The sequence below is a fragment of the Canis lupus genome, chromosome 15 (genome assembly GCF_003254725.2).
Source record: "Canis lupus dingo isolate Sandy chromosome 15, ASM325472v2, whole genome shotgun sequence".
Classification (NCBI taxonomy): Eukaryota; Metazoa; Chordata; class Mammalia; order Carnivora; family Canidae; genus Canis; species Canis lupus.
Genome location: NC_064257.1, coordinates 4,850,856 through 4,877,918, shown reverse-complemented (window position 1 = coordinate 4,877,918; position 27,063 = coordinate 4,850,856). Strand labels below are relative to the sequence as shown.

At 51.2% G+C, this 27,063-nt stretch overlaps 2 protein-coding genes and 1 long non-coding RNA gene across 3 annotated transcripts; 2 read left to right on the top strand and 1 right to left on the bottom strand.

Annotated features, from left to right (window-relative positions):
• The first annotated feature begins 574 nt into the window (after positions 1–574).
• Positions 575–4,460, top strand: LOC112642375 (uncharacterized). Its single transcript, XR_003125216.3, has 3 exons — positions 575–864; positions 1,450–1,657; positions 2,546–4,460. It is a non-coding gene; the product is annotated as an uncharacterized LOC112642375 (long non-coding RNA).
• A 3,541-nt stretch (positions 4,461–8,001) lies between these two features.
• Positions 8,002–12,928, bottom strand: C15H1orf109 (chromosome 15 C1orf109 homolog). The gene is made up of 4 exons (XM_025419872.3): positions 12,380–12,928; positions 10,379–10,558; positions 8,521–8,639; positions 8,002–8,327 (listed from the first exon to the last, which is right to left on the bottom strand). Exons 1-4 carry the CDS (start codon positions 12,652–12,654, stop codon positions 8,290–8,292), a joined length of 612 nt encoding a protein of 203 aa, XP_025275657.1. The 5' UTR covers positions 12,655–12,928; the 3' UTR covers positions 8,002–8,289.
• A 164-nt stretch (positions 12,929–13,092) lies between these two features.
• Positions 13,093–26,020, top strand: CDCA8 (cell division cycle associated 8). Its single transcript, XM_025419871.3, has 10 exons — positions 13,093–13,445; positions 13,529–13,657; positions 15,633–15,673; positions 18,843–18,915; positions 19,949–20,025; positions 21,318–21,382; positions 22,191–22,286; positions 23,380–23,506; positions 24,117–24,203; positions 24,763–26,020. Exons 1-10 carry the CDS (start codon positions 13,349–13,351, stop codon positions 24,805–24,807), a joined length of 837 nt encoding a protein of 278 aa, XP_025275656.1. The 5' UTR covers positions 13,093–13,348; the 3' UTR covers positions 24,808–26,020.
• The last annotated feature ends 1,043 nt before the right edge of the window (positions 26,021–27,063 follow it).

Below are 27,063 nucleotides of genomic sequence, written 5' to 3'. Positions count from 1 at the left end.
AGCGATTGCCTGTGTCCGGAAGGCTGGGTCTCAGGAGCCTTTGGGGGCAGAGCAAGGCCAGATTCCGCACCCCCCAGCAAGGAGGCGGGAGGAGAGGGGGTCTGTCCATGGCTCTGGGGTAGCTGCTTGCCGTAGGTCCAGAAGGAAGCTGGGCAGGACCAGAGACACATTTTGCAGGGCCCAGTGCAAAATGGAAATCTCCCCTCTGCTTCCAAAACTATTAAGAATGTCAAGGGGGTGATACCAGCCAGGCCGGGTTGACCCTTCTAAGCACAGGTCACAGGCCCGTGAAGCTGCCTTGAAGTGGGACCTAGAGAAAGTGGATACAGGATGAGGTCGCATGAATAGGGCGGCCACAGGGGTCTTCTCCTGGCCCCCGGGGTCTCCTGACCCAAATGAGGAGACCCTGTAAACACAGGGATGGACAGTTTAGGGGCCGCGCTCAACAGTTTCTAGCCGGACTCCGCGCTCCACCGAGGCATTTGTAACTCCCCCAAGTCACCAGTGCATCTCAGCCAACCAGCACCCGCAGGGAGTCCACGTCCTGCCTTATTTGGAGGAGGGAGGGCGTTCAACTTCCATCCCTGTCTTGGGGGAGTTCGGAGTGCTGGGAAAAGATGTCATGCTTGGAGCCCATCTGGGAAAAAGGCATCTGGAGCTGTTCCTTTAGTTTACGGAACTGACTACGGAGGATGGCAAGTACAGAGGGTGACGGCCCAGAAAAGGGTCAAAGTACTAACAACGGGCTTGGTCGGCTCTGGCCCTCCAGGCCCCCCTCTCCGGGGCTTCGCGTGGCCGGGAAGCCTGATGTCCCTGGTTCGGCAGTGGGATCGGGACCAGTTTTCAGAGCAACATAAGCCAGGGGTAATTTTTAGCACAGACTTCACTTTCTAGTTCTTTTTCCCTACCCCTCATTTTTCAGTTGCCTTTAAAGAGGCCACAGAGAGCTGAAAAACAAATCCAAGTTTAAAGAGACAAGTGCAAAAATGCAAACCGGGCAAGGGGACAGAGCCACCAGCTGGACTAAATGTGTCTGGAGAAGCGCGTCCTCTGCTTGGCAGGTGCTGGGGATTTATGGTCGAGTTTTGTAGACATTTCACCACGTTATGAGCCAGCTCAGGAGACCCTCATAAAACTCTGCTTATATGAAAGAACAAACTAGCTGATAAAAGTCAGCTGCTGCCTATAAACGCGCTGTGGGGATCGCAATTGAGTGGTGGATTTATTAGTCTGGGCTCTTTGTGCAAATTAAGAACGAGTGCGCAGGTCTGAAGGAGGGGGGGCTGCAGAGAGCCTGAGGGCGCTGAGGGTTGCTCCCCTCCCTGCTCACATGACGGCACCCCTCCCCCGTTCCTTTCTCCAGTAGAGGGCAGAGGGAAGATTCTCGATGGAATTCGTTGCTGGGGATCTGCTCTTACATTCCCCTTCCTGCCCCCCCCCAACCCACAGGAAGAACCCGTCGGCCCCCATCCCCTGCATACCCCACACATCCTGTATGACAGCGGTTCGAAACCTGGGCTTATGTGTCCGTGGACGTCTCTAATGCGTCTCCGCGGCCCCGGTTCTGCATGCGGCGCGCGGGGAGCCCTCCAAATGAGTGAATACGGATGTGGGAGCCTGCACGGTGCCATCTACGGAACTTACTACGCTCCAAACGGTACATAGGGGTTGAGGGCAGAGGGCCGAGCAGGTGCCCTGAAGCCACCAGGGAAGACAGGTTGCAATCGGGAAGTGAGGAAGGCTCAGCTTCTTCCCCAGAGAAGGGGGATCTCTGTGGCTACTCTCCCCAGCTCCCTCGCCACTGTTTTTTGTTTGTTTGTTTGTTTGTTTTTGGTTTTTTAGGATTAACGCTCTTTCTGAAAGAATGAGGCTGCAACAGAATGAGGGTCCTTGATAAGAAGGCAGGTAGCCAGCCCCTCCTTGCACATGCCAGATCAGGACGTCCAGGCTGGAGCCTCAAATGCTGTACCAGGCACCCGTCTCAGAAAAAATGGCTTTCCTTTGCACCCTGTAGGGACGGAGGAGGGTGCCAGGAACGAGGTGGAGGGAGAGTGCCCGGAAGAGGCACCACTGTCATTCCTTAAGGACTGGCTACCTCCTCCCAGCCCAGGCATTAAGGGGCAAAAGTGTCCAGCCCTCTCAGTCTGGGACCGAGGGAGGCTCACCAGCAGGGTTGCAGCTGCCCTGAGAGAGGCCTGGGTGCCTCTGTGTTCGGAGGAACCCTGCACCGTGTAGGACTGGGTGTTCAGGAAACCCAGCTGTCAGTTGAGTGGGTGTCGGGGGTGCTCCTGCCTTCTGCAGCAGGGAGGAAACTGGTGAAGGGGAAAGACTCCTTCCATCAGAACCAAAAAAACCCTGGTGCAGACTGTGGCGACGTCACTGCCAGGCGGTGGGCGCTTAGGAAACTCCGGGGGGTTGAGGGTTGGAGATGCTCAAGAGCACCGCAGAGCTGCCCACTTAGTGGGTGGCTAATCAGTCCGGAGTAAATGTCAACCACCCCTTCCATGTTGCTCAATGTATCCCAACCCTTCCTATCTCCTCTCAGCTAAACCTTCCAATCGTGTAAGGAATAGATCGTCAGCTCCATCATACCGAAGAAGAAACTGGAACTGAGAGGGAAGACGGCTTAGCCGAGGTCACTCAGCTGGTAAGACGGTGAGCTGAGATGCGAACTCGGGTCTGGGCCACTTGCAGTTCAGCAGGCTTCCCCAAGCTCCTTCCCCTTCTCCTCCAAACGTGCACCGTCCCGCACCAAGTGTGCAGAGAGGAGGCACTCTGGGCAGCTGAATCCCTCAACAGCTGGAGCTGGCACCCCGTTGTCCAGATCCAAGTCAGACACTGCACAATCCGGACTCCTCTGGCCAGCTGAAGTCCTCCTCTTAGGAGCCTAGGATCCTGCTGGCTTTGAAAAACTGCTACTCTGCCAAGAGACTGTTGAGGTCAAGTTCGTTCTTTCTTTCTTTTCTTTTCTTTCTTTCTTTCTTTCTTTCTTTCTTTCTTTCTTTCTTTCTTTTTCTTTCTTTTCTTTTTTTTTAGATTTTTTTTTTTATTCATGAGACACACAGAGAGAGAAGCAGAGATACAGGCAGAGGGAGAAGCAGGATCCCTGCAGGAGCCCAATGGGGGACTCGATCCCGGGACCCCAGGATCACACCCTGAGCTGAAGGGAGACGCTCAGCCACTGAGCCACCCGGGCGTTCCTGTTGAGGTCAATTTCTAAACATGCGTGGGGTAGAGACAGGAATGAAAGAGACCTAAGTTCTTCATTTCACCCCAACAGATTGTCTCATCGACAGGGAAGGGGTTCTGACCATCAAGAGTCTACTCCCCCCAACTGAGGGAAAACAGAAAAGAGCTCACATCTACTATCTCAACCCATAAGCTAGGATATGCTTTGAGAGGGAGCATGGTGGGGCGGAGGGGGGTGGGTAGCCTGGGTGGCTCAGTTGGTTGCACATCCGACTCTTGATTTAGGCTCAAGTCATGACCTCAGGGTGGTGAGATGGAGCCCTGCATCAGGCTCCATGCTCAGCAGGGAGTCTGCTTGCGATTCTCTCCTGCCTCTCCCTAGCTTGCTTGTTTGCTGACAAAATCTTTAACAAAAAAGGAGGGCAGCTCGGGTGGCTCAGCGGTTTAGCACCGCCATCAGCCCAAGGCCTGATCCCGGAGACCCGGGATCGAGTCCTACATAGGGCTCGCTGCATGGAGGCTGCCGCTCTCTATGTATCTCTCATGAATAAATAAATAAAATCTTAAAAATATAAAAAGGAGCCCTGGAATTATACCCACTATGAGGATTCTCCTTACTTTATAAATTAAAAATGAACCCAGGAAAAATGCCAACAGAGTCCTTTCTTCATTGGGGGTTAGTGGTGGGGGTGGGGTGGGGTATGTGGTATGATTAGCTAACCGAAAAATCCCAGGGAAAACGGGCATAATGAACAGGGGTGGGAGTATAAGAAGGCTGCAGAGACTGGTAAGGCACTAAGACTTTGGAAACCTAATGTCCATCAGCAAGGAGCTAAATAAACTATGGTATGCCCAAACAATGGAAATATATGCCACTGTTTTAGAAAAAGTTAAGGAAGCTCTATGGATTCACATAGAATAGTCTCCAAGATACAGTAATTGGGGGGGGGGGAGGTGCAAAGCTGCCTATGTAGCATGCTATTATTCGTTCACAGTTAGGGAGAAAAAACATTTGCTTGTAGTAGTTATCTTTTGCTGTGGGACAAAGTACCCCAAAACTTAATGATTTAAAACAAACATTTAGGGCAGTCCCAGTGGCTCAGAGGTTTAGCACCACCTTTGGCTCAGGGCGCGATCCTGGAGACCTTGGGATTGAGTCCCGTGTCGGGCTCCCTGCATGGAGTCTGCTTCTCCCTCTGCCTCTGTGTGTGTGTCTCTAATAAGTAAACAAAATAAAATCTTTAAAAATAAATAAATAAAAATAAAACAAACATTTATTGTGTTTCCATGGGTCAGGAACCTGGGCATGGCCTCTCTGGCTGCCGTTGTCTTTGGTCCCCGTGAAGTTGTAGCTGGGCGGTTAGCTGGGGCTGTGGTCTCAACTGAAGGCTCAACTGGGCGGGGTGGCGGGGTGGGCAGCTGCTTCCAAGTTCAGTCACGGGCTTGCTGGCAGGCTTCGGTCTCTTACATGAGTGCTCCACGGGGCCGCCCTGGAGCCTTGCAGCTCACCTCCCCGAGGGCGAGGGATCAGAGAGCAAGCGATAGACCCATGCGGGAAGCTTCGGGCTTTTTTCATCGGTTAGTTTCAGTAACTCCCACCACTTCTGCAGGGTTCCGTTCCTAGAAGCAAATCTGTAGGCCCAGCCACACCGAAGGGGGCGGGGGGTAGGATACACCAGGACATGAATACCGGAGGTGGGACCCTTGAGGGCTATCTAAGAGGCTGCCAACCACTGCACGGATATGGGCAGAGAGTGTTTTTGGAAGAATACATCAGAAACATTTCATGCTCATTGCCTCCAGGGAAAGGGAAGTGAGTAACTGGGAGATGAGAACTTTTCACTGAATGTGCTCTTGTACCCTCTGAATTTTGCATGATGTGAATGTGTCGCTTATTCAAAAGATAAACTTATTTCAAATTTAAAAAGGACAATTAAAAAGATAGCATCTTAATCGTAAAAAAAAAGCTAAGGAACAAGATAAAAAGTCATACTTATGTGATACATAGTTATTATTAAGCACCATAAAACACCTTATCTATTTATGGCCAGGATTTTTTTTTAATTTATTCATGAGAGACACAGAGAAAGAGAGGCAGAGACATAGGCAGAAGGAAAAGCAGGCTCCATGCAGGGAGCCTGACGTGGGACTCGATCCTGAGTCTCCAGCATCAGGCCCTGAACCAAAGGCAGATGCTCAACTGCTGAGCCACCCAGGTGCCCCTATGGCCAGGATTTTAAAAGCTCTGTGCCACACACACACACACACACACACACACACAGACACACACACACACAACAACTCCAACTTGCAGAACAAAACACACACTCTGGAAGCAGGCCTTCAGGGCTCCTCACAATCGGGCTCCAGTCTACCCTTACGGGGCCATTCCTCCATCCGTGAACCCTAGTGACTCGCTCTGTGGAACTACCATTTGCCAGTTCTAGGAGGTAAAAGCAATAAGCACAACGCCTGGCACACCGCACTTTCGATCCGTGCTGGATTCCAGTCTTTCTCAAACACTCCCTTTGCTTATTAGACTGCCCCCCTCCACACGCAACACCCCGTGCTCCTCTCCATCCCCGAGTCCTAACTCAGATGTCACTGTCACTATCAAGTATCCCAGTGAGCAGCGGGTTATCACCTCTCTTCTGCTTTTGTGTCAGATACCCGCTTTTATTATCTTATTTCCTCACAACTTACTTATACCTAGAGGTTTGTACCCTTTAATCCCCTTCGCCTATTTTGTCCATCCTCCAACCTCCCCCCAAAATGCTTTTATTATTGTTTTATAATTTAAGTGTGTTCGATTCAGGCTGGTCCCTGGATTGTCAGCTTCAATAGTACCTGAGACCATGTGAGAAATACAGAATCTAGGACGCTGCCACCCCAGGCCTGCAGAATCCAAATCTAAATTTTACCAAGAGCCCAGTGATTTCTATACACGTTAAACCTTGAGAGACGCTGGTTTCAAGCTTTCCCTGGTTGGACTATAAATCTTTCTAGGGATCTCTTTCATCTGCCCCCAGAGTGTATCTTATGGCCTGATACCCAAATGTCTTTTGAGTTAAGTTTTATTTACAATTATTACATATGTGATACGTTTTTTAAATTCCTGGAGGAATGTCTACCATATTGTTAAAAACAGAAGACACCATGTGTTTTCACTTTCTGTGATATTTCTGTTTTTCGCAACCAGAATGTGAGATCTTTACAGGCACAAACACATGAAGGTTTGGAAAAGTAGAAAATCTAATACGTTCACAAAATGGTATATGATGTGTGTAATAGTATCTACTGTAATTGTGTTGAGCTATTTTTACAGATACGAAAAGATGGGCAAACTATGTTTTTTGAACAAGATTAAATAACCCTAAAAAAAAAAAAGATTAAATAACCCTATAGATAGATCAATGACGCTATATTTGGGTTTGGTTTCTTTGTGTGTGTGAATATGGACACCGTAAGGGTCTATATATCAAAATATCACTGATGGAGCTTTATTTGTACTTTTCTACACTTAAGAATTTTTTGACATTTCTATGATTTTTTTTCATTTCTATGATTTAAAAAAATATATATATATATATATCACTTTTGTAGTAAGGAAAAAAGTCATTTTCATTTTAAAAATATCTATACTCTTTATTAAGCCTCTTTACATTCAGTGACCCAGATTTTTCCACAACCCCCGAAGCTGATAGGTCTGGAAATACCCGACCATTTTACAGATGAAGGCAATGGGCTTCAGAAATGTAACCCCCAGGGCCTGATTCGGGGAGGTCTTCTCCCACCGTGGAGCTACTCTCAGATCAAAACAATGTGGTGAATCAGGCGCCAGCTTTGGTCAAAACCCCTGTCATTGTAACCATCTTGCTCTCCCCAGCTACTAACTGGGACAGGGGGACAAGAGAACTCCTCAAAGTCGGAGCCCTGAGCATAATTCATGCTGCACCACCTCCCCCTGGTGGTGGCTCTAGAAACTGGAGCTGTCCGGACAGTGAGGAGCTACAGCAGTTAGGGAACAGGGACACTCTGGGAGGTACGACGCTTTGACTTGCGGTTTTTCGACTCTTACGATGGGATGGTGCAAAACGCCACACGTGTCCACCAGAAACCGTCCTACACATTTTGAATGTGGCTCTCTCCCTGGGCTGGCAACTTGCGGCATGCTTGTGATGCTGGGCGGCGGCAGCATGCCACAGCTCAGTCAGCCCAGAGATCACAGGGGCAAACAACCTACAGCCATTCTGTGCCCGTACAGCTATTCTGTTTTTCAACCAATTACAGAAGATATTCAACATTTCATTGTAAGTTTGTGGTAGATGATTTTTGCCCAACTGTAGGCTAGTGTGAGTGCTTGGGCACCGGTTTGGTAGGTTAGGTGTATTAAGAGCATTTCTGACTTCCGATATTTTCAACTTATGATGGGATTATCAGGAGGTAACCCATCGAGAAAGATCTGTACTGTCTTCCATCAATATCACCTTTACTTCTTTAAATCAAGAAGAATCCTGTTCCATCAAGGAATCAGGTACTGACCCAAATACATGGAACAGGGCCAGGTGTCAACCAAGCTCAGAGCTTTGGATGATGCCGAGGGCGAGGCCACACTCCCTCCCCTCTCCCTCCCCACTGCTTCTGTGGCAGCGGCTCCTGCCCCAGTGTTCTGCACTGCTTTCCCCCATTCTCTCTGCCTCCTTCCATTCCCAAGCTTATGAAAGGCCAAGCGGTGGCCCATGTGCCCTCAGCCATGATGTCGCAGGGAGAGGTCCCAACATCAGAAGCCTGTCCTCAGGCTCTAGGCACTGATTTTTCTTTTCTTTTTTTAAGGCTTTATTTATTTATTCATGAGAGACACAGAGAAAGAGGCAGAGATACAGGCAGAGGGAGAAGCAGGCTCCCTACAGGGAGCCCGATGTGGGACTGGAACCCGGGTCTCCAGGATCACGCCCTGGGCTGAAGGTGCTGCTAAACCGCTGAGCCATTCGGGCTGCCCTAGGCACTGATTTTTCAAGTATGTCAGGTCACCACACTAGAAAGCACCAATGTCAGTCTTCAGCTGCGTCCCCCTTGTCTGCTGATAAACACACAGCTTTCTTACTCTTCCAGGAAAAAGGAAACATTCAACAGGGTATCTGGAATAGGAGGAGAGAAAAACTGTAGCATATCACCCTCTCCAGAGAATGCAAAACATCAGATTTATAAGAAACACAGACGCACTGCAAGGGCATCTCTGTAATGCTTCCAAAGAAGTGAGAGACACACACACACACACACACACACACACACACACAGAGCAGACATGAAGTAATAAATGAAAACCAGCACCTTGTACAAGGCTTTGGTGCTCATCTTCTGAAATTTGGTCCCAGGCCTTGGGCAAAGCTTGGATGTTTGCCAAGTCTCCCCACTGGATCGAGGACAGAAGGTACTTTCTCTTCAGGTAACTTCCTGGAAGTTAAGGACTACCCAAAAAGCAAATGAAATATGTTGAAGGGGAAGGGATCCCTGGGTGGCTCAGCGGTTTGGCACCTGCCTTTGGCCCAGGGCATGATCCTGGAGTCCTGGGATCGAGTCCCACATCAGGCTCCCGGCGTGGAGCCTGCTTCTCCCCCTGCCTGTGTCTCTGCCTCCCTCTCTCTCTCTCTCTCTCTCTCATAAATAAATAAATAAATCTTTAAAAAAAGAAAGAAGGAAGGAAGGAAGGAAGGAAGGAAGGAAGGAAGGAAGGAAGGAAGGAAGGAAGGAGAAAGAAAGAAAGAAAGAAAGAAAGAAAGAAAGAAAGAAAGAAAGAAAAGAAAAGAAAAGAAAAGAAAAGAAAAGAAAAGAAAGAAAGAAAAGAAAAGAAAGATGTTGAAGGGGAAAAATGCCCAGGGGAGAGCGACCGGGAGCCAGAAGAGTGAAAGGGTGGCCTATCTTTCCATTTACCAGGTGGCAGGACTCACCAACGCTACCGATCTTTACCGAGCACCTCCTCACTCACAGAGCTACAAGGCCAGAGGGATGAAATGTTACCCCAACAACCTAGGATCTCACCATAAAAAAAAAAAAAAAGCAAGCCAGGAACTGAAAAGATACAATCTCAGTGACGTTAAAGGGGAAACTGTATAGCAGTTCCGAGGATGAAAACCTCCCTTGGCTGGGGGGGATGGCGGGGCGGGTGGCAGCAGAAGGATTCCAGCTGGCAGGAAAGGCGTAAGCAAAGGCACAGAAGTGGAGAAGCACGGACTGGTTTCAGGGCCTAGTAAATCCTCCCATCTGGCCAGCAAGGAACATTAGCAGGGAAGGTGGCTGAGAAGGCAGGTCGAGCCAGAACATAAAGAGCACTGAAGACCACCATGGGGATTCCGGTCCGTGAGCAATGGAAGCTGCTCAAAACTCCAATGTTGGCAACGGGCAGAACAAAGACATCTTCAGAAGGAAGTGAGGTCACAGCGGCTGGAGCCAGCTTAGAGGGAAAGAAGCCAGAGGTGGAGAAACCTATCAAGAGGCTGCATAGACCAGGGGCCACACGAGAGGCAAGAAACTACGGAAGAGGCAGTGCAGATACAGAAGGAAGATACGAGGGCCCAGGGAACAGAATCAAAGCACCTGCCAAGGGGTCGTGTGGACTTTCTCAGAACAGTACCTGGCACGTCATCAGTGCTCAGTACTGCTGGCTGAGGCTCCATCAAAAACACAGGCTGATTGTTACCTTCTTCTCAAAACCTTTGAATAGCTTCCCGTCGAAGCCAAGATCCTTTCAAAGACCTCCGAGGCTCTGCAAGGTCCGGCCCGGTCTCTCGGAATCCGTCTCCTATCGGGCTCCCCTTCCTCACTCCAGTCTAGCAACACTGGCATCCGTGCTACTTTCTGAACATATCAGGCCTGCTCTTACCTCAGGGCCTTTGCACTTGACATTTCTTCTACCTGGGACACCCTCTCCCCGAGTATCAACTGGTTCTCTCCCTCATCTTCCTTAGGTCTTTTCTCAAATGTCACTATCTCAGTGAGGCCTCTCCTGACTACCATGTTTAAGATCACAGCCCCACCCTCGCCCTTCGCTTGCCCCGTTTCATTTTTCCCCAAGTTCAAAGACAATGAGAACTGACCTGCACTCTATAGTCGTATGCTCTCGTGAAAACTGAAATGAAAAACTTCCTGAGACAGCTCTGGATGCTGTCTGAAACATATTCGCAAAGGATACGCATTTCGATAGTGTCTCTCAATATCCTGCAACCACTCCAACATGTCAGCCACAGAGGGGCTCACCGCTGAAGCCCGCTGGACAGCATCAATGCCAATCGCGTCTGCGTGCTGCTCATAGACCTCAAACACTTGTTCCACGTGCCTGCTGACAACGTCACGCACCTTGAGGAGGGTAGCTCTGGGGGGAAAAGTCTCACATTAGGCAATACCACGAGAGGACCCTAAGGCAGGGGTCCTCAACCTCAGCACATGCACATTTCAATTTGGACGGTCCCTTGTGGTGGAGAGTTGTTGTCCTGTGCGTGTTAGGATGCTGAGCAGTATCCTCGGCCTCTACCCGCTAGATGAGAGGAGCAAACCACGTCAGGACAATCAATCGGGTCTCCAGACACTGCCAAACGTCCCAGTGGGAAAAACTGCTCTGGGTGCACAGAGAGAGACTACTGCAGATAGGAGAAGTTACTTAACGCTCAATCATGTATAAAAATGGTGTTGCTCACTGCACACCCTAAGTGCTCACAACCCTGAGACTGGCACGTAGAATGACAAACACTTGTTCAATGAATGAATGGAGTGAAACGGTTCTTGGGAGGATCAAATGCAATAATGCTTATAAAGTGCTTAGGGAAGTGCCCAGCTCACAGTGAGCATAATAGTAATAATATTCTTATTATTCCAGGGCGTGATCCTGGAGACCTGGGATCGAGTCCCACATCAGGCCCCCTGCATGGAGCCTGCTTCTCCCTCCGCCTGTGTCTCTGCCTCTCTCTTTGTGTGTCTCATGGATAAATAAATAAAATCTTAAAAAAAGGGGTATCCCTGGGAGGCTCAGTGGTTTAGTGCCTGCCTTCGGCCCAGGTCGTGACCCTGGAGTCCCGGGATCGAGTCCCACGTCGGGCTCCCGGCATGGAGCCTGCTTCTCCCTCTGCCTGTGTCTCTACCTCTCTTTCTCTATGTCTATCATAAATAAATGAATAAATCTTTAAAAAAAATCTTAAAAAAAAAAAACTCTCTCTCTTCTAATCTACAAAGAAACCAAGCCTGGTTCATTGCTATATTCCCACCACCTTGTGCGTGGCTTAATTACAGGTGCTCAGCTCTCTTGTACAAATGACTACAAAGAAGATCCCTGTACTCGACCTGTTCCCGTTAGCCTAGGGCACAGACCGTATACACTGGACACTTATTTTGCTCTAGTCGAGAAAAGGCCTATCCGCGCGGGGTGCCTTTGTCAGGGATGCATTCCCTTGCGATTCTGGCTCAGGTCATGTTGTCATGACGGATCGTGACATGGGAGCCCTGCATGGGGCTCTGCGCCCAGCTGGGAGTCTCCTTGAAATGCTCTCTCTCCCTCTGCCCCTTTCCCCACTTATCCCCTCTCTCTAAAAGGGAAGGGAAGGGAAGAAGGAAGGGAAGGGAGGAAGGAAGGAAAGTAAGGAAGGGAAGGGAAGGAAGGGAAGGAAGGGAAGGGAAGGGAGGAAGTGAGGGAGGAAGGAAAGGAAGGGAAGGGAGGAAGGAAGGGAGGAAGGGAAGGAAGGAGGGCAGACTGCACACTGAGTGCAGAGCCCCAGCGCCGGGCTTGACCTCACCACCTGAGAGCACGACCTGAGCCAAAACCACAGAGCCCAAAGCCCGACTGACCACGCCAGCCAGGTGCCCCTGTAAAACGACTTTGTGACAAGAGGTCCCATTGCGGGGAACCCCCGGGTGGCTCAGCGGGTGAGCATCTGCCTGCAGCCCAGGGCGTGACCCTAGAGACCCAGGATAGAGTCCCACGTCGGGCTCCCTGCGTGGAGCCTGCATCTCCCTCTGCCTGCGTCCCATGCATAAAATCAATCAATCAATCAATCAATCAATAAATCCCATTGCAACAAATGGAGAAGAGGCGAGGCTGCGACACCTCCTTCCCTTCCAGGGAAGGGGAAACCCCCTCTCCGACTGATCCTAGCTGCTTAGGGAGCCCCCGCGTCTCCACCCTCCCGCGCGGAGCTCTTCTTACAGCGTCTCCCCTAGCTTGTCCAACACGTCGTCGCCAGCCTCCAGCTGCTTGCGCCGCAGCCGCTCCCGCAGGCCCGGGAAGGCCCGAAGCGGGGGCGCGTCGTCCAGCCGCGCGACCTGAGCCGCCTGCAGCTGCTCCGCCAGGCTGCCGAGCGCGGCCAGCAGGGGCTGGCAGTCCCCGAGCGCGCCCCGCCAGCGGCGCTGCTGCTCCTGCACGGCGGGGAAGCAGCCCCTCAGGGCCTCCCGCACGGCGAGCAGAGGCTGGTCCTGCGCCATCACCTGCCGGACAAGCCCAGGCCGGCGGGCAGCGCCAGGCGGCCCAGGTGCGAGGGTTCCCGTGCGCAAGCGCCGTGTACCCCCTCCGACCCGGGGGCGGCCCCGCTTTCAGGTCGCAGCGCTGTCCCGAAACCCGGGCCTTGAGCCCGAGTTCTGTCTCCTCCCCTGGCAGCTCCGGTCGCCTTCCCCGAACCGGCGGGAGCCCTGGAAGCCCGCGGCGGCTAAGCGGGGGCGCCCACCGGGGCACCCACGCCCGGCGCTCCCTCGCCGCCTCTCCGCGCATGCTCCAGCGCGGCCGCCGCGGCGCAAACGGAGGTCGCAACGCGCGATGCCTTCTGGGGGCTGTAGTCCTACGGGCGGAGCGTCCTTGTGATTGGATGTTGCGGGAGCCTCCCAAGACGGCGACTTCTGATTCGTCAGCCGGTGGCGGTTTGAATTCGGCGGCGGCGGCTGCACGTCGGGTTCTGCAAGGAGCTGCTCCGTCCTTGCGGCTGCGGAGGCGGGGGTTCTCTTGGACGCTTTCGGCGACCCGCATGTACGTGCCCCGCGCCTCGTTTAAGCTCGGGCCTCCCCGGGGCAGCCTGTGCCCCCCGCTCGCCCCTTAGGGCGCCCGCCCGGCCTCTCCCGCGACCTCGGCCGCTGACCGCCCCCCCCCCCACGCCCCGGGGGCGCCCGCAGCCTCCACCCAAGCGCCATGGCTCCGGCTAGGAAGGGCGGCAGTCGGGTGGCCAAGACCAGCTCCTTGCGGAGCCGGAAGCTCGCCTCCTTTCTTCGGGACTTCGACCGGGAAGGTAGGGGGCGCAGCCGGGCTGCGGGCGGGGTGGGGTGCGGGGCCCCGGGCCCCGGTTCACCCGCCCGTGTGCCCTGCCCGCAGTGCAAATACGGTCCAAGCAGATCCAGTCGGACACACAGAACCTCCTCAAGGAGATGGACAACCTGTACAACATCGAGATCCTGCGGCTCCCCAAGGCGCTGCGCGAGATGAACTGGCTCGACTACTTCGGTAAGAGCCGCTCGCGTCCCCAGGCCTCGGCCGGCGGTGATCACCCCCGCCCCCCGCCCCCCTGCGCTGCTTATTGCACTTCCCTGCTTCACCTGTCTGCACAGGACTCTGACGTCATCTGCCCCGCAGGTAGGCAGGCAGGCAGGCAGGCAGGCAGGCAGGCATCCATCCCCTCTAAAGGACCCCATACTGAATTCTTGAAGCTTTGCAGCTACTCAATTCAAGCTGTTCTAGGCCCAAAACTGCTGGATTGAACAGGTGCATGTATGTGTTCCAGGAAAACGTTACTTAGGGACGCACAGAAATGTGAAATTTGTGTGCATTTTTTGTGTCACAAAACGCTCTCTCTCACTTGCTCGCTCTCTCTCTCTTTTTTTTTTTTTTTTGGATAGTTTATCCAGTCGCTTAAAAACGGATACCTGAATAACTTGGTTCGTTAACCAGAGCTCAGATGGTTGGAGAACCCTAAGCCGTACTTTCTGCATCTCATGGAAACCGTCAGTTAAAAAAAAAAAAAGGGCAAATCAGATTGTGAAGCGCAAGGACTCAAGTTTTTCTGGCCAGCAGAAAACTGCAGCCTGTTCTCTGGCCCCCATGTTAAATGCCCAAGGACATGCGACAGGCTCTCGTTTCTGCTCTGGGGTGCCCTTACTTTTCCTCGTTTCTTTATTATTAGCTATTATGTAGGTTCCGTCCTGCATAGAAAAGCACGTTGTGTTCAAATTGTGGTTACTTAATGACCCTTTTGACTTGCACGTTTCTACAAATACTCATGGAGCGTGCCTCTGTCCCAGTGCTAAGGGGTGAAAATGCTTTGGGAAATAACAACAGACGTTGTCCCTACCCTCAGGAGCTTACAAGTTAGTAGAAGAGGATCGTTTTAAAAATGCACACATGGGCAGCCCGGGTGGCTCAGTGGTTTAGCACCACCTTCAGCCCAGGGCCTGATCCTGGAGACCTGGGATTGAGTCCCACATCGGGCTCCCTGCATGGAGCCTGCTTCTCCCTCTCCCTGTGTCTCTGCCTTTCTCTCTTTCTTTGTGTCTCTCATGAATAAATAAATAAAATCTTTTAAAAAAATAAAAATGCACACATGATTATATAGCTAAAATTATAAGTATCAGAAAAAGGGTAGAGTAGTGGTTGGTAGGTCCATTTATATAGTGCTTCCCGTGCTAGGTGGGCAGGCATTGTATTGAGTGTACTACGTAAGTTAACTAATTTTATCTTCATAGCAAAAGTGTTCATTGTTAATATTGCTCCTATTTTATAAATGACAAAATTAAGGCACAGAGAGGTTGTTTACTTTGCTCAACGTCTCATAGGCTAGTTAGTAGCAAAGTATACTTATTTAAATCCAGGCATTCTGGTTCAAAGCATGAATTTCTAACAGTTCTACAGGACTCTATGAGAGTTTCTAGAAGAAGGATTAACCTAACTTTACATCTAAATCTTGTGCAGACCTCTTTGTTCAGCACACATTGGCTATACACCTACCCCATGCCATATTTTCGCCCGAAATTGTTTTCTAGGAATTCAGGTGAACATTTACACAGCTTTGAGTAATTGTTGGGTATGATGAGGCTGAGCATCTAACTCAGCACTTCGCAGGGATCTGTTGTGATAGAACAGTAAAGAGCCTTGGATTGGAACTGAGTTTTGAAAGACGAATTAGAAACTTGTTGGGCGCAGAGGAGCATTTCCGATAGAGGGAATAATACGTACGTGCCAAGGCACGGAGTCATGAGAGACAGCGACACATTTGGGAAATAAGGACTTCCAGTGTGGTGGAACCTAGAATATGCATAATGGGGTCAGTCAGATATGGAGAAAAATTAAACGAGGTTGTAAAGATCCTTGAATGTTGAAGCCAGGGTTTAATCTGACCCATTTTTAGGCAGATAATGGGATATATCAGGGAGGATGGTTTATCATTAAGATCTGCTAGTAACTAAATAAAATGTTCTTTTTAAAGCCCTTGGAGGAAACAAACAGGCCCTGGAAGAGGCAGCCACAGTAAGTGACCTGTCCTATTTTGGAACTGTGCTTAGTTTTTAAGTTTAATCTTGTCACAAAATCCAACCAGGGGGTGCTTACTACGGAGGAGGTTTTGTAGGGGACGTATCCTGTTTATGCCAACTGGAAAATTACGATTGTCAAATGCTGAGTCTATGAAGCTCAAATACCGTCAAGTTCTACAGAGGGAGGCCATTCTGTTTTGGGCAGGTTCTTTGCAACTCTCTGCCCTGACCTCTCAGGCAAAGCAGAAGCCTCAAGCCCAAGTCCCTCTAAGCCCCTGGGTCATTACCTAATGGCCTGGGCTGCTAAGTGCCAAAGAGACTTGTTTTATTTTTATTTTATTTTATTTTTTTAGAAATTTTATTTGAGAGAGAGGGAAAGGGAGAGAGGGGCAGAGGGAGAAAAAAAACTCAAGCAGACTCTGCACTGAGCACAAAGCCCAACATGGGGCTTAACTTCACAACCCTAAGATCACAACCCAAGACATATTCAAGAGTTGGACACTCAACCGACTGTGCCACCCAGGTGTCCCGAGACTGTTGTTTTATCATGTCCTACTGTAGAAGCTACACTCTTACTTGGGATTCTCAGGATTCCTCATCCCCTCTCACCTCCTCTATCCTAGCATCAGGATCAGGAAGAGAGTAAGATGAGGAAGCAAAATAAACAGGTTAGATCTTAGATCTGTAGTGTCCAGTGCAATAGCTACCAGCCACAAGTAGCTATTTTAATCAATTAAAATTAATAAAATTAAAACTTCAGTCCCTCAGAGACACTAGCCACTTTTCAGATGTTCAGTAGCCACACATGACTAGTGACTACATATTGGTAGCTCAGAAATAGAGCATTTCTATTGTTGCAGAAAGCCCTGTTTTACAGTGACAAGAACTGGTCCATAAATGGGTCTTCATGGAGACCTTAGGCATTGTACACAAAATCGTACATAAGCAATGTGTGTATAGATACGCATTTGTCATTTTTCTGGGGAGAATGTTTATTATAACCTTCATCAGGTTTACAAAGTGAACCCAAAAGTCTACATCCTACTACACATTATTAGAATTACTTGGAATCCTAGGTTTTGAAGGGATCTGACTGCAAACGGTGCATAGTAGCATTGAATAGCAGGTTTACAGCAGCCTCAGAAGTTAAAGATATTTCAGAGCCAGTTGTTCAGTCAGGAAAAAACTAATTAGAGAGTTTGGGGGTGAATATTGTAGAAGAAAGGGGATAGCTGAAAAATAAAATCAGGAGCTAGTAAAACATTCTTCGTTCTGGCTTTCTCTTTCTTTCTAATATGTTCTTGCCTCCACACACCCAGATATAATGTTTCAAAAGACTTAACCTCTGAGATGAATTATACTCATTAGCTAATGCATCACTTGTTAATTAATCAGACTCTAGAGCTAAAGTCAGGGAGCTTCTAGCGTAATATGAAATAGCCAGCGTCTTCACACCAAGTCAAGAGAATTGTAGCCTTAGTTAATATGACTTAAAACTCAGGGAAGGAATGATACTTTGGTACAGAAGTTCATAATAATTAGGTATGTGGGCATCTCTCAAGTTTTCACTTCTAGGAAACCTCACAGGGCTCTGATATGGTCATACTCATGGTTATGATTCTTTACAGTGAAAGGATCTAAAGCAAAATCAACAAAGGGAAGAGACATGTGCGCCAAAGTCCAGAGGAAACCAGGCACAAGCTCCCAAGAGTCCTCTCCTAATGGAGTCACATAGGACACCATAATTCATCACTTGTAAAATGTTGTCTACCAGAAAACATTTTTGAGACTCAATGCCTAGGATTTTTACTGGGGGCTGGTCGCATCGGCATCTTCTGTACCTAGCATGTACCAAAATTTCAGACTTCCAGGAAGAGAGCCAGTATGCGGCATAAGCCATGTTGTTTATTCAAAGCTTAGGATCAGAGAACCATTCTAACCAGGGAATGGTGGGAACCCTGAAATCCGGGTTCTTACACAAGCCACCAGCCAGCCGTGCAAACAGGCCTTTCAGGTCTTAGGCCTGTTAACTCTTCTGCTTAAAGCTGCTCGGTGGCCTGCCACCACAGAGACCTTCATAACATGCCAGATGTTTTTAGAGATGGCAGATATTTGGCCACTATCTATTCCATCAACCATTTCAGACGTCACTAATCTACAGCACTATTTCTTGCTAAGATTGGACAGCCTCAGAATGCTCCTCAGCACTCCACGGAGTCCCTACCAATCTGGAGATGTAACTTGCCATCCCTAGTCCGTAACAGCTCTTCTGATACTTCCACACGCCGTGCAAGGAAAGCCATAGAATCATACCTGCTCGTGGCTATTCTCATTCCCATAAGTAGTCAACCACTGGGAAAACATTTAATTAGAATGACAGTGATTAGAAGCCTTCTTGAAGGGCCCGTAAGTGCAACAGAAAACCGTGTGGACGCTCCAGACTTAAAAAAGAGAGAGAGAGAGAGAGAGAGGAGAAAGAGAAAAGTCAAATACAGCACCAAGTATAGAGAATGTGAGTCATTAGGAACTTGTATTGTTTGCCAGTGGGATGTAATCAAGTGCAACCGCTTTGGAAAATGTTTCGGTATAATATCAAGGCTGAACATTTGTGTAGCTACAACCGTCCCGTGCCCCACCCCTAGTATACAGCCAAGAGAGAAGTTGGACACATGCATCAGACACATTATGAGATGGATCAGAGTAGCGGTGTTGGTTAATAGCAAAAAGACTGATGACAGGAGATTGGACAAACTCACTGTGATAGAGTCCCACAGTGCGATGTTACGTGGCAGGGAGAACAGATGAATTACAACAAACAGTGGTCAGAAGTGAAACCAAGTAAAATATTACGTAAGCACATATATATTTATAAAAAAACAAAAACAAAAAACCACGCTTTTAAGCAAATGGGATGATGGTGGCACCTCTGGGGGAAAATGAGAAAATAGACCAGGGAAGAATGTAGAGTTAGAAGCAAGTTATCAGCAACATTTTAGCTCTTGGGCTATATTTATGAGAGTTCACTCTATCGTGTTATAAGTAATACGTTACAATCTTTGGTCCATAACAAGTAATGTGTTTTTTAAGTTAATCGTGTTGAGTCTTAAAATATTCCCCATATTTGATGAAATATGCCTGGTGTTTTCTGGCTGTATTCATCACAGGCTGACCTGGATATCACAGAAATAAACAAACTAACAGCAGAAGCTATTCAGACACCCTTGAAATCTGCCAAAAGTGAGTACTTGTTGAAACCCCTCGTTGAACTGAGAATGGAGGCCAGGCGGTTGGCTGGTTGCTCACAGAGGCCTCGGTCGTGGAGCCTCTTCCTCAGATGCCTGGTCCTCAGGCTTATGAATCCAATCATGTGATTCTGGCCGCTGCACCGAGTTAATAGTGTGCAGGACTAATAGTGAGCAAACTCCTGGGCCATGTGGAGCGAGAGTGAGAGTGGCTTGTGGTTGTACATGTTTAGCAATGAGACACTAACTTGTATCACTCGACCGCTGCGATGCTGAGAAAGTTTTTTCTAACCTGCATAAATAACAATATTTTGCTGTAATAAATAATACTTCTATGACATGTGTCCAGTACTGTCCAAAGGCCTTTCCGTCATTCATTCAGCCGGCACAATCCTAGGGTTTGGGGAAACAGGAACGAAAGTAACAGACCCTGTTCTTGTGGAGAACATCCAGGTCTCATCTTACCCCTGTGAGGTGACTACTCCCCTTTATGGATGACGTGCTGAGGGAGCACAGCGAGGGCCCCGTGACCTGGGCAGTGCTGGGACCGGCCTCATGCTCAAGCCTGGCTGAGTCCAGCGTCTGCACTCTTACCAGAATGCTGGGCAGCATGTGGGCTTTCTTGACCAGTCTGGGTAGTTTCTTCTGTCTAAACCCCCTTTTTTTTTTTTTTAAAGCCACCTTATTTATATTCAAAATCTGTTTCTTTCTTTTTTTTTTTTTTTTTTTTTTAAGAAGATCTTATTTAGCAGAGAGCATAAGCAGGGAGAGCAGCAGGCAGAGGGAGGGGGAGAAAAGCAGACTTCCCTCTGAGCAGGGAGCCCAATGTGAGGCTGGATACCAGAGCCCTGGGATCATGACCTGAGCCAGAGGCAGACGCTTAACCAACTGAGCCACCCAGGTGCCCCTCAAAGTCTGTTTCTTGATTACAGCCTAAGATTACATAAGTTTTATTTCCTCTAGAAACAGGACTGCATGAAAATATATTCCTATGAGCATATCAGTTTGTTAAAACTATTTTCTTATAGCACGAAAGATAATAAAAGTGGATGAAATGATAGTGGAAGAAGAAGAAGAAAATAAGAAGAATCTTCGAACTTCCAGAGTAAGTAGGCACTCGGGTCTGGGGCTGAGAGCCTACGAGAGACAGGGAAATAACAAAAATACAGAACATCCCGTTGCCCCATCCCCACCTGCCAGGGTTCACAGTGTAGCAGAGAAGAACGCACTTAAATGGCTCATAACAGAAGCGACCATAGAAGTGTGTATAGAACGCAGAAGAGGAAGCTGTCACGTTTTACCTCCCCAGTTAGGATACACCCAGGCCTTTAAAAGTGAGGGAGATTTCACTAGCTGTGAAGAAAGAGAAGGGAACCCCGGGAGGAGGTGAGAAAGTCCCTTCAAGTTCCATTTAAGGAACAGGAAGCAGTTTGGAAGCAGTTTGGGCTGACAGGGATGTAGGCTGTGGGTGATCTGTGTACAGTAGGGCCGGACAGTGAAGGGCCTTGTATGCCGAGCTCAGGAGCTCCCATCTCAGCAGGTTGGTTATGGTAAGTGACGCTGCCAGATTGGTATTTCAGAACAATGTTTGGGACAAATGGGGGAAGAGAAAAAACGGGAGACAAGGAAACCAGTTGGGAGGCTATTCTAAATCTTAAACTGAGCCGGTGACCCTATATAGAGACCAGGGATGGTTCTGACCAAGCAAGACTGGTGGAGGCAGAGAGGAAGCAGGGATGACTTGAAGAGCCTTTATCTTGGGCAGCGGAAGGTGGCACAGAGTGGGAAGAGCAGGGCTGGGTTCGGGTAAAGGGGAGCACCCGGTTGTGCCGGTGGTTTGATGCATCAGGTGTTCCATTCTCTTCTGAAATTTCAGCCTGGAGCTCAGGGAGGAGTGGGAGATGGAGGGGCATGCTGACTCCCAGTGTGGGTGTCGACGAGGTTGTGCCAGGGGGGGCACGGAGGGGGCGGCTGAGCACGGGTACTGGAGGGACGCTAGAAAGAGGAGCTCAGGAGGCAGCCAGCGCTGAGGGGAGGATGGGGTGGGGGAGATTGGGCACCCGGGACGGCCCCGGTGACCTTCACAGCATTCCGTCGGGGAGTGGGGGGCCAGCCAGGCTGCAGTGAGTGTAAAGGAGATTTACCTTTAATAGTGGCCAGAACCCTCTACTTTGAAAATCCAGACAGTAAAAGTCCTGAGTTGATCAGTCGTCTTCCATGTTACTTAAGCCACTTCCCTCGGGACATCGACCTCCTGTTCAGCCTCCGTTTCCTTTTCCAGAGCTGATCCACCCCCCTTTCCCGCCCCTCCTTTTCTTACCCTTTTCTTACCCTCCCTCACCTTCCCCCTTTTTGGGGGCTTTTAATAACCACAGTGTCATTCGATTGTGAATCCAGGTCAAAAGGTGTCCTCCGTCCAAGAAGAGAGCCCCATCCGTACAAGGAAAAGGCAGAAGGAAAAGGTGATGGGTTTTCCAAACCTTGGTGTGTGTTTTGGTTTTACTGGCGAGCCCCGTCCGTCGTGGCAGAAATGGGGAAATGGGGGAAGGGCTCCCGTGGCTTGTGCTCAGGGAGAGCTTGGGTCTCCAAGCTGGAGGCGCCTGGAGAAAGGATCTGACCCAGCACGCTCTACGGTTCTGCCCACGTTCTCTCTTCTCCCTGTTTTTGTGTTAACGCTGTCGGGGAACGCGAGGCCCGGGAACCTGTAATAGGCACTGCACGTTATGTTCACGTGCCTGACAGTCCCCGTGCAGAGCTCCCCCGTGGCCGGTCACAACGTGGCTGTCACCACCCTTCTTGACATGTTCCCCGTGGTCCTAGTAAGAATTGCCGGGGACCTGATTGTGCTGGGCCCTGCTGAACATTTGGGACGGGGCACAGGGGCCACCTCTTAAGGAGCTTAGCACATTGCAGCAGGGACGTGTGTCTGTGAAGGAGGAGACTCCCTGAGCAGTGGTAGGTGCCCGGCCAGAGGACAGGAACTCCGGCTGAGGGGCCTGCAAGGTACTGAGGGGCCAGACTCGAGGCTGACGGACGGCTTGGCTTCAGAGGTCTGGTTCTACCCTGACCGGCTTGTGATCTTGGCCACGTTGCTCCCCTCAGTGCGCTCAGGTTCCCGTGGCCATAAATGAGGCTGACAGCCAGCGTCCGGGGTTGTTGGGAGGGCTGCGCCAGTCGGTGCATGGAGGCACTGGGGATGGTACCCACGTGGTCACTGCCCTCCGCGTGTGACCCATGCACCTCATGGCCACCCCTTACCTGCCATTACAGGTCGAGCCATTACAGCACCGTCACCCCAGCTGTGAGCCGGCTGGAGTTGTCTCTGGTGAAACCAACTCCAGGCCTGACCCCCAGGTTTGACTCAAGGTGAGTAACGGGGGAGGGCAGCGCCTACATCTGGGTGGGAGCCCCCAGGAAAACACTTGACCCCTCAGCCTGGCACGCCCTCTCGGAAGAGGGTAACTGTCCGGGCTTCTGAGCGTCTGCCTCTCCCCTGAGAGCTGGTTCACCTGCTTTCAGCGTCAAAATGAGTCTTTATTTGATGACAGGAGAACACGCTGCCTCTGAGGACTAGGGGGCCGCTAGTGACTCTTGCTCGGCCTTTTCTGTTTCTGATCAACAAAAGTGTTCTTTGAATGGGCAGGTGCTCTCCCGCACCCTCGGTTAGAGTGCGAGGGCATCCCGTCACACCGGGGAGGCCAAGGTGACCCAGGCGGGAAGCTAATCTCTTCCATGGGGCCGCTCAGCTGGTCAGGAGACGCTCCGTAGCCATTAAAGAAGCGGATCCATATGTGCTGGAGGAACAGCGTCGTGATGACGGGCGTCTCCAAGCATGTTGCACAACGGGGTGCCCTGGATGAGCCCCATTTGTGTTTATATTCAGAGGACGTTTCTGGAAGGCATGAGGAGTTGAAAGTGGGGCTCTCTGGGGCGAGGAGAGGGAGGAAGACTTCTTTGAATTCCCGCTTCTGAACTGCTTTTTCACATGCACATACAGCAGAGGGCATTTAGAGGAAAACAGAATTTCAACTGTCTTGAGAAAGTTTGTTTAGGAATTAGTATAATGCTAGAATCTCCGAATCCTCCTCTTCTGACCCTGGAAAATTCCTCCTGCTAGAAGCACTTAGCCACTCTTGGAAGTGCATTAACCATAGTTTATTTCTGGCTTTGTGGATGGCTGGATGGCTGGTGTCCACGCAGAGCCTGGGACCTAAGCTTTCCGTGGATAAGAACTGACTTTGGCTAGATGGAGGTTTGATCATTACAAGCTCCCTTCTCCAGCTGTGTGTAGTCATTACTGTTTAAAAAGACTTTTTGCCCTAAATTTAGAACTCGCCTTCTTAGAAATGCAGGGTTTGAAAACTACAGCTTGAGGCCAGATGGGGGTTGGAAGGGCTCACGGCGCCTCGTGTCACTTTCTGTGCCAAGCCATCTTGACGGAGATCTCCCCACTTCACAGGGTCTTCAAGACCCCGGGCCTGCGTACCCCAGCAGCCAGAGAGCGGATCTACAACATCTCCGTGAACGGCAGCCCTCTCGCCGACAGCAGAGAGATTTTCCTCACGGTGCCGGTGGGCGGTGGCGAGGTGAGCGTCTCACGGGGAGGCCGGGCTGGCATCCGTGCCCGGCTCCGTGTTCCGTTTGTTCATCAGCTGACATTTGCCCACCTGCCAGGTGGTAGGCCCAAGATGTAGAGGACATGATTCCTGCCCTCGAGAAGCCTTCAGTAGTTGAGATAGGTGCCCAGTGCCCTCTAGTGTCACGGGACGTGTGCAGTTGGGGGAGATCCTGCAGGGAGTACAGAGGAAGGCAGCATCCGGGTTATGTGCCCTAGAAAGGGGAACGTGAGCTGGGTCTCCCGCACTGGACGACTCTGAGGGGTTCTGAAGCGGGCTGAGCCCACTTGCCCTGGGCTGAGTAGAGCAGAGCCTCAGCTCCTGGGAGCAGGGAAGGCGAATCTGCGGGGCGTCCTTGCCGTTATTCCCCGGGTGAGCCAACCATGGTCCAGGGTCAAACGCCAAGGTCATCAGCTCCTTGGGGGCAAACTCCTCTCCTAATGGCCTTGCCCCTCCCCCTTCCCGCTCCCCTTGCCCAAAGTGCAGGATATCCGGGGGCCCCCTGGGGCACAGTAGGGCACGGGTGCAGGGTCCTGCCCCAAGGGACGTGGCCACTGAACCCACTCTGCTCTCCACACAGAGCATGCGATTACTGGCCAGCGACTTGCAGAGGATGGACATCGCACAGCTGGACCCAGAGGCCTTGGGAAACATTAAGAAACTCTCCGTGAGTCTTGTAACTGTCCGCACGCGGGCTGCCTCTGGCAGCTGGCTTAGTTGAGCTGCACGTAGGATTGTCTGCTCCATCTGGCCCGCATACTCAGCGTGAGATGAGAGATGACCTCCACGGGGCCCGGGGTTCCACCTCCGTTCTCCCTCCACACTGGCTTGCGTGTGGCCTCGGGCAGCCCCGCTCCCAACTCCGACTTCGCTGCTCTAATGCTCAGCATTGACCGTCCAGCTTCTTGTCTCCCCTTAAATTCTCAGGAGGGAAATTAAGTTGGTTCAGCTTTGGTCACACGGGCCTCCGGGTCCAGTCAGCACAATCCCCGGGGGTGGATGGGAGCTCTCGGCCCAAACAGGGCTGCCCCAGGTGCCCCCTTCCTGGGTGCCTGTGAGGGGGACATCCAGGGAAGGGGCGAGGGCGGAGCTGCCTTCCCAGCCAGGTTCCCCCAAGGGACCTCCGTCCTCTAGAGGAGATCCACTGAGACCTGGCCACCCCAGCCTGAGGTGACAGGCAGGGCCGCTGTCCTGCTCTCCGCTGACCCGCCTCCTTCCCTCCGTAGAGCCGCCTCGCCCAGATCTGCAGCAGCATACGGACTCACAAATGAGGTTGCTGTTCCAAGAAGCCCCGCTGGACAGGACGGACCTCCAGCGGGCACGTCGGGGACCCTGACGCCACCTCTTCCCTTCAGGCTTATTGTTTGTTTAAGTGTGCAGCTCCAGAGCAGGGAGCGGTGTTCCTCAGGGAGAACCGGGGAAGCGGGGACACTGCTCCCCCATCGGTTAATACAGCTTAGCTCCTCACGCCTCCCCGCCCGCCGCCTGCCACCTGCCGCCTCCCGCCTCCATGCAGTCGAGACGTCCTGTCCTTCCTGTAGGATTCTCCTTCCTGCTCTCAGGGCTGCCGCTCCTGCCTCCCGCAACCACATCCTCTCTGCCTTGCCTCCTTCCATGGAGGTGGCCTGCAGGAACCTCCTGCTCCCTCTTACCCAGCACCCTCCGTGCCCGGCGTTTCTGTGTTGCTTGAGGCCGGGAGCTTTAGGCTCAGAGAAGTGAGGGCCGGGGCCATGGGAGGAAGATCGGATGCTAGGAGGAGCCGTACAGCAGAGCGAGGCCTGTCCAGCAGGGACGCAGCAGGCGCATCGGCCTGGCCCCGCTTCCTCCCGAGGCGGACCCAAGTGGCCCTTCAGGATCTCCTGCCCGCCCTGCCCAGTAGTTTTTCCCAAGCTGACCATGGAACAGTGGTTTGTACTTCTCCCTTGACCGAAGACCAAAAATTAGTTTGGAGGCAGCTTCCTTGTCTGGCACCTCTACCTCTCTACTTGGTAGGGATTTGGATAAGAGAATTCTAGAGCTTAGCGTAGTCGAGGGCTTCGTGGGACCAGCTGCAGAGGGGTGGTCTCTGAGCTCTCCGTGCCAGGTCTACAGACTGCAGAGAGCACTTCCTGTCATGGGGTTCGTCGGGGGCAGGTGTGAACTGCCTGGTGGCCTCACTCCACATGTCTGGCCTGTGCTCCGGGCATCGGCTCAGTGTTCAGAGCCCACACCCCGCCCCAACGAGTCCTGCAGTGTGGTCCAAAACTGCGGGCCCTGGGGCCCTGTGTCCTCTGCGGCCCTGTGTCACACTCGGCGTCACCCGGCCAGGTAACCCTCCTGGCAGTCCAGTCCCGTTGCAGCCATATCCCCTTCAACTTGTTTTATTCTCCTTTTCCTGATACTTCTGTGCGTATCGTGTTCCCAAGCATCTCTTATTAAACTCTTGTAATTAGGGCTATTGAAAGGTATCTGTTTTCAATAAATTGTGGGTTGGTTTGTTTTTAATCCATATTCAGCCTGCCTGTCTCTGAGCGGTGCTCCCTGGACTAGAGGCTGTTTGGGGACCGAAGCTGTTGCGGGGGTGGGGTGGGGGGAGGCTCTGAGCGGCTGTTTTCCTCAGGAGACACGGAAACCTTTCCTTTAGACAGAATCTGATACCTGGAAAGGGGGCCCTTTCCCCAACGTGCAGGTAACCCACCCCCAGTAGGCTTCCCCCAACGCCTGTTCGTGAGCAAGAAGTTCATACTGGGGAGGACAAAACCTCGGCCATCTACGGTTCACCCGAGCGCAGGCTTGTTGACGGGAACAGCGGGGGCACAGGGAACGCAGCCACCACACTTCTCCAGGCCCAGAGTTTCAGGGCCCTGGCAGGTGTGCCTTCCTGAACTCGTTCTGCACTGAAAACCATCCCGCTTGGACCCGACGGCAGAAGAGAAGAACGGGCCGTCATCGAGCCCGGCCACCTGGCTCTGACCACGATGGGCAGGGACCCTGTGGTCAGCGGCAGCATTTGGAATAAAGGTTCCTCCTTTCAAGCAATTCAGTCACCAAACCCGAGGCATCTACCTTTTCCTTCACCTGGTGCAGTGTCCAGAGGAGCCGGGCACCAAGGACACCCTTAGGACCCAACACGCTCGGCCCAGAGCTGTCCTCGCCCTATTTCGTTCCACTGGCACCACCGGCTGAGTGAACGCAGGGGTAGGAAACGTGCGGCGCGGAGCAGGTGCCTAACAGATGCCAGTCACGTGAAGAAGACAGAGCCGTCCTTCATCCCGCATCAGGGGCGGACTGAGGGTAATGAGCTCCCCATCCCAGGGTTTAAAGCACAGCTTGGGATTTTACAAAGGAAATTTAAATCCTACTGCCAGCCCACAAACCAAACAGACTGACTTTCACTGGATTTTAGTTTTTGTTTGTTTTTTTTTTGTTGTTGTTGTTGTTCTTCCAGCTTCGTTCCTAACAATTTAAAAATTGTGAGATTTCATAAAAATGATTGCTAGCTTCAAAAAAAAAAAAAAAAAGATTTGGCAACACCACCAGCTGGAGCT

Excerpts from the sequence above, each read along its gene's own strand:
- C15H1orf109 (XM_025419872.3), bottom strand. The coding sequence starts at position 12,654 with ATGGCGCAGGACCAGCCTCTGCTCGCCGTGCGGGAGGCCCTGAGGGGC. Across the intron at positions 8,640-10,378 it reads GAGAGACACTATCGAAATGC|TTACCTGAAGAGAAAGTACC; the intron begins GTATCCTTTGCG and ends ACTTCCAGGAAG. Across the intron at positions 8,328-8,520 it reads GCACCAAAGCCTTGTACAAG|ATACCCTGTTGAATGTTTCC; the intron begins GTGCTGGTTTTC and ends CTCCTATTCCAG.
- CDCA8 (XM_025419871.3), top strand. The coding sequence starts at position 13,349 with ATGGCTCCGGCTAGGAAGGGCGGCAGTCGGGTGGCCAAGACCAGCTCC. Across the intron at positions 13,658-15,632 it reads GAACTGGCTCGACTACTTCG|CCCTTGGAGGAAACAAACAG; the intron begins GTAAGAGCCGCT and ends TTCTTTTTAAAG. Across the intron at positions 18,916-19,948 it reads ACCCTTGAAATCTGCCAAAA|CACGAAAGATAATAAAAGTG; the intron begins GTGAGTACTTGT and ends ATTTTCTTATAG.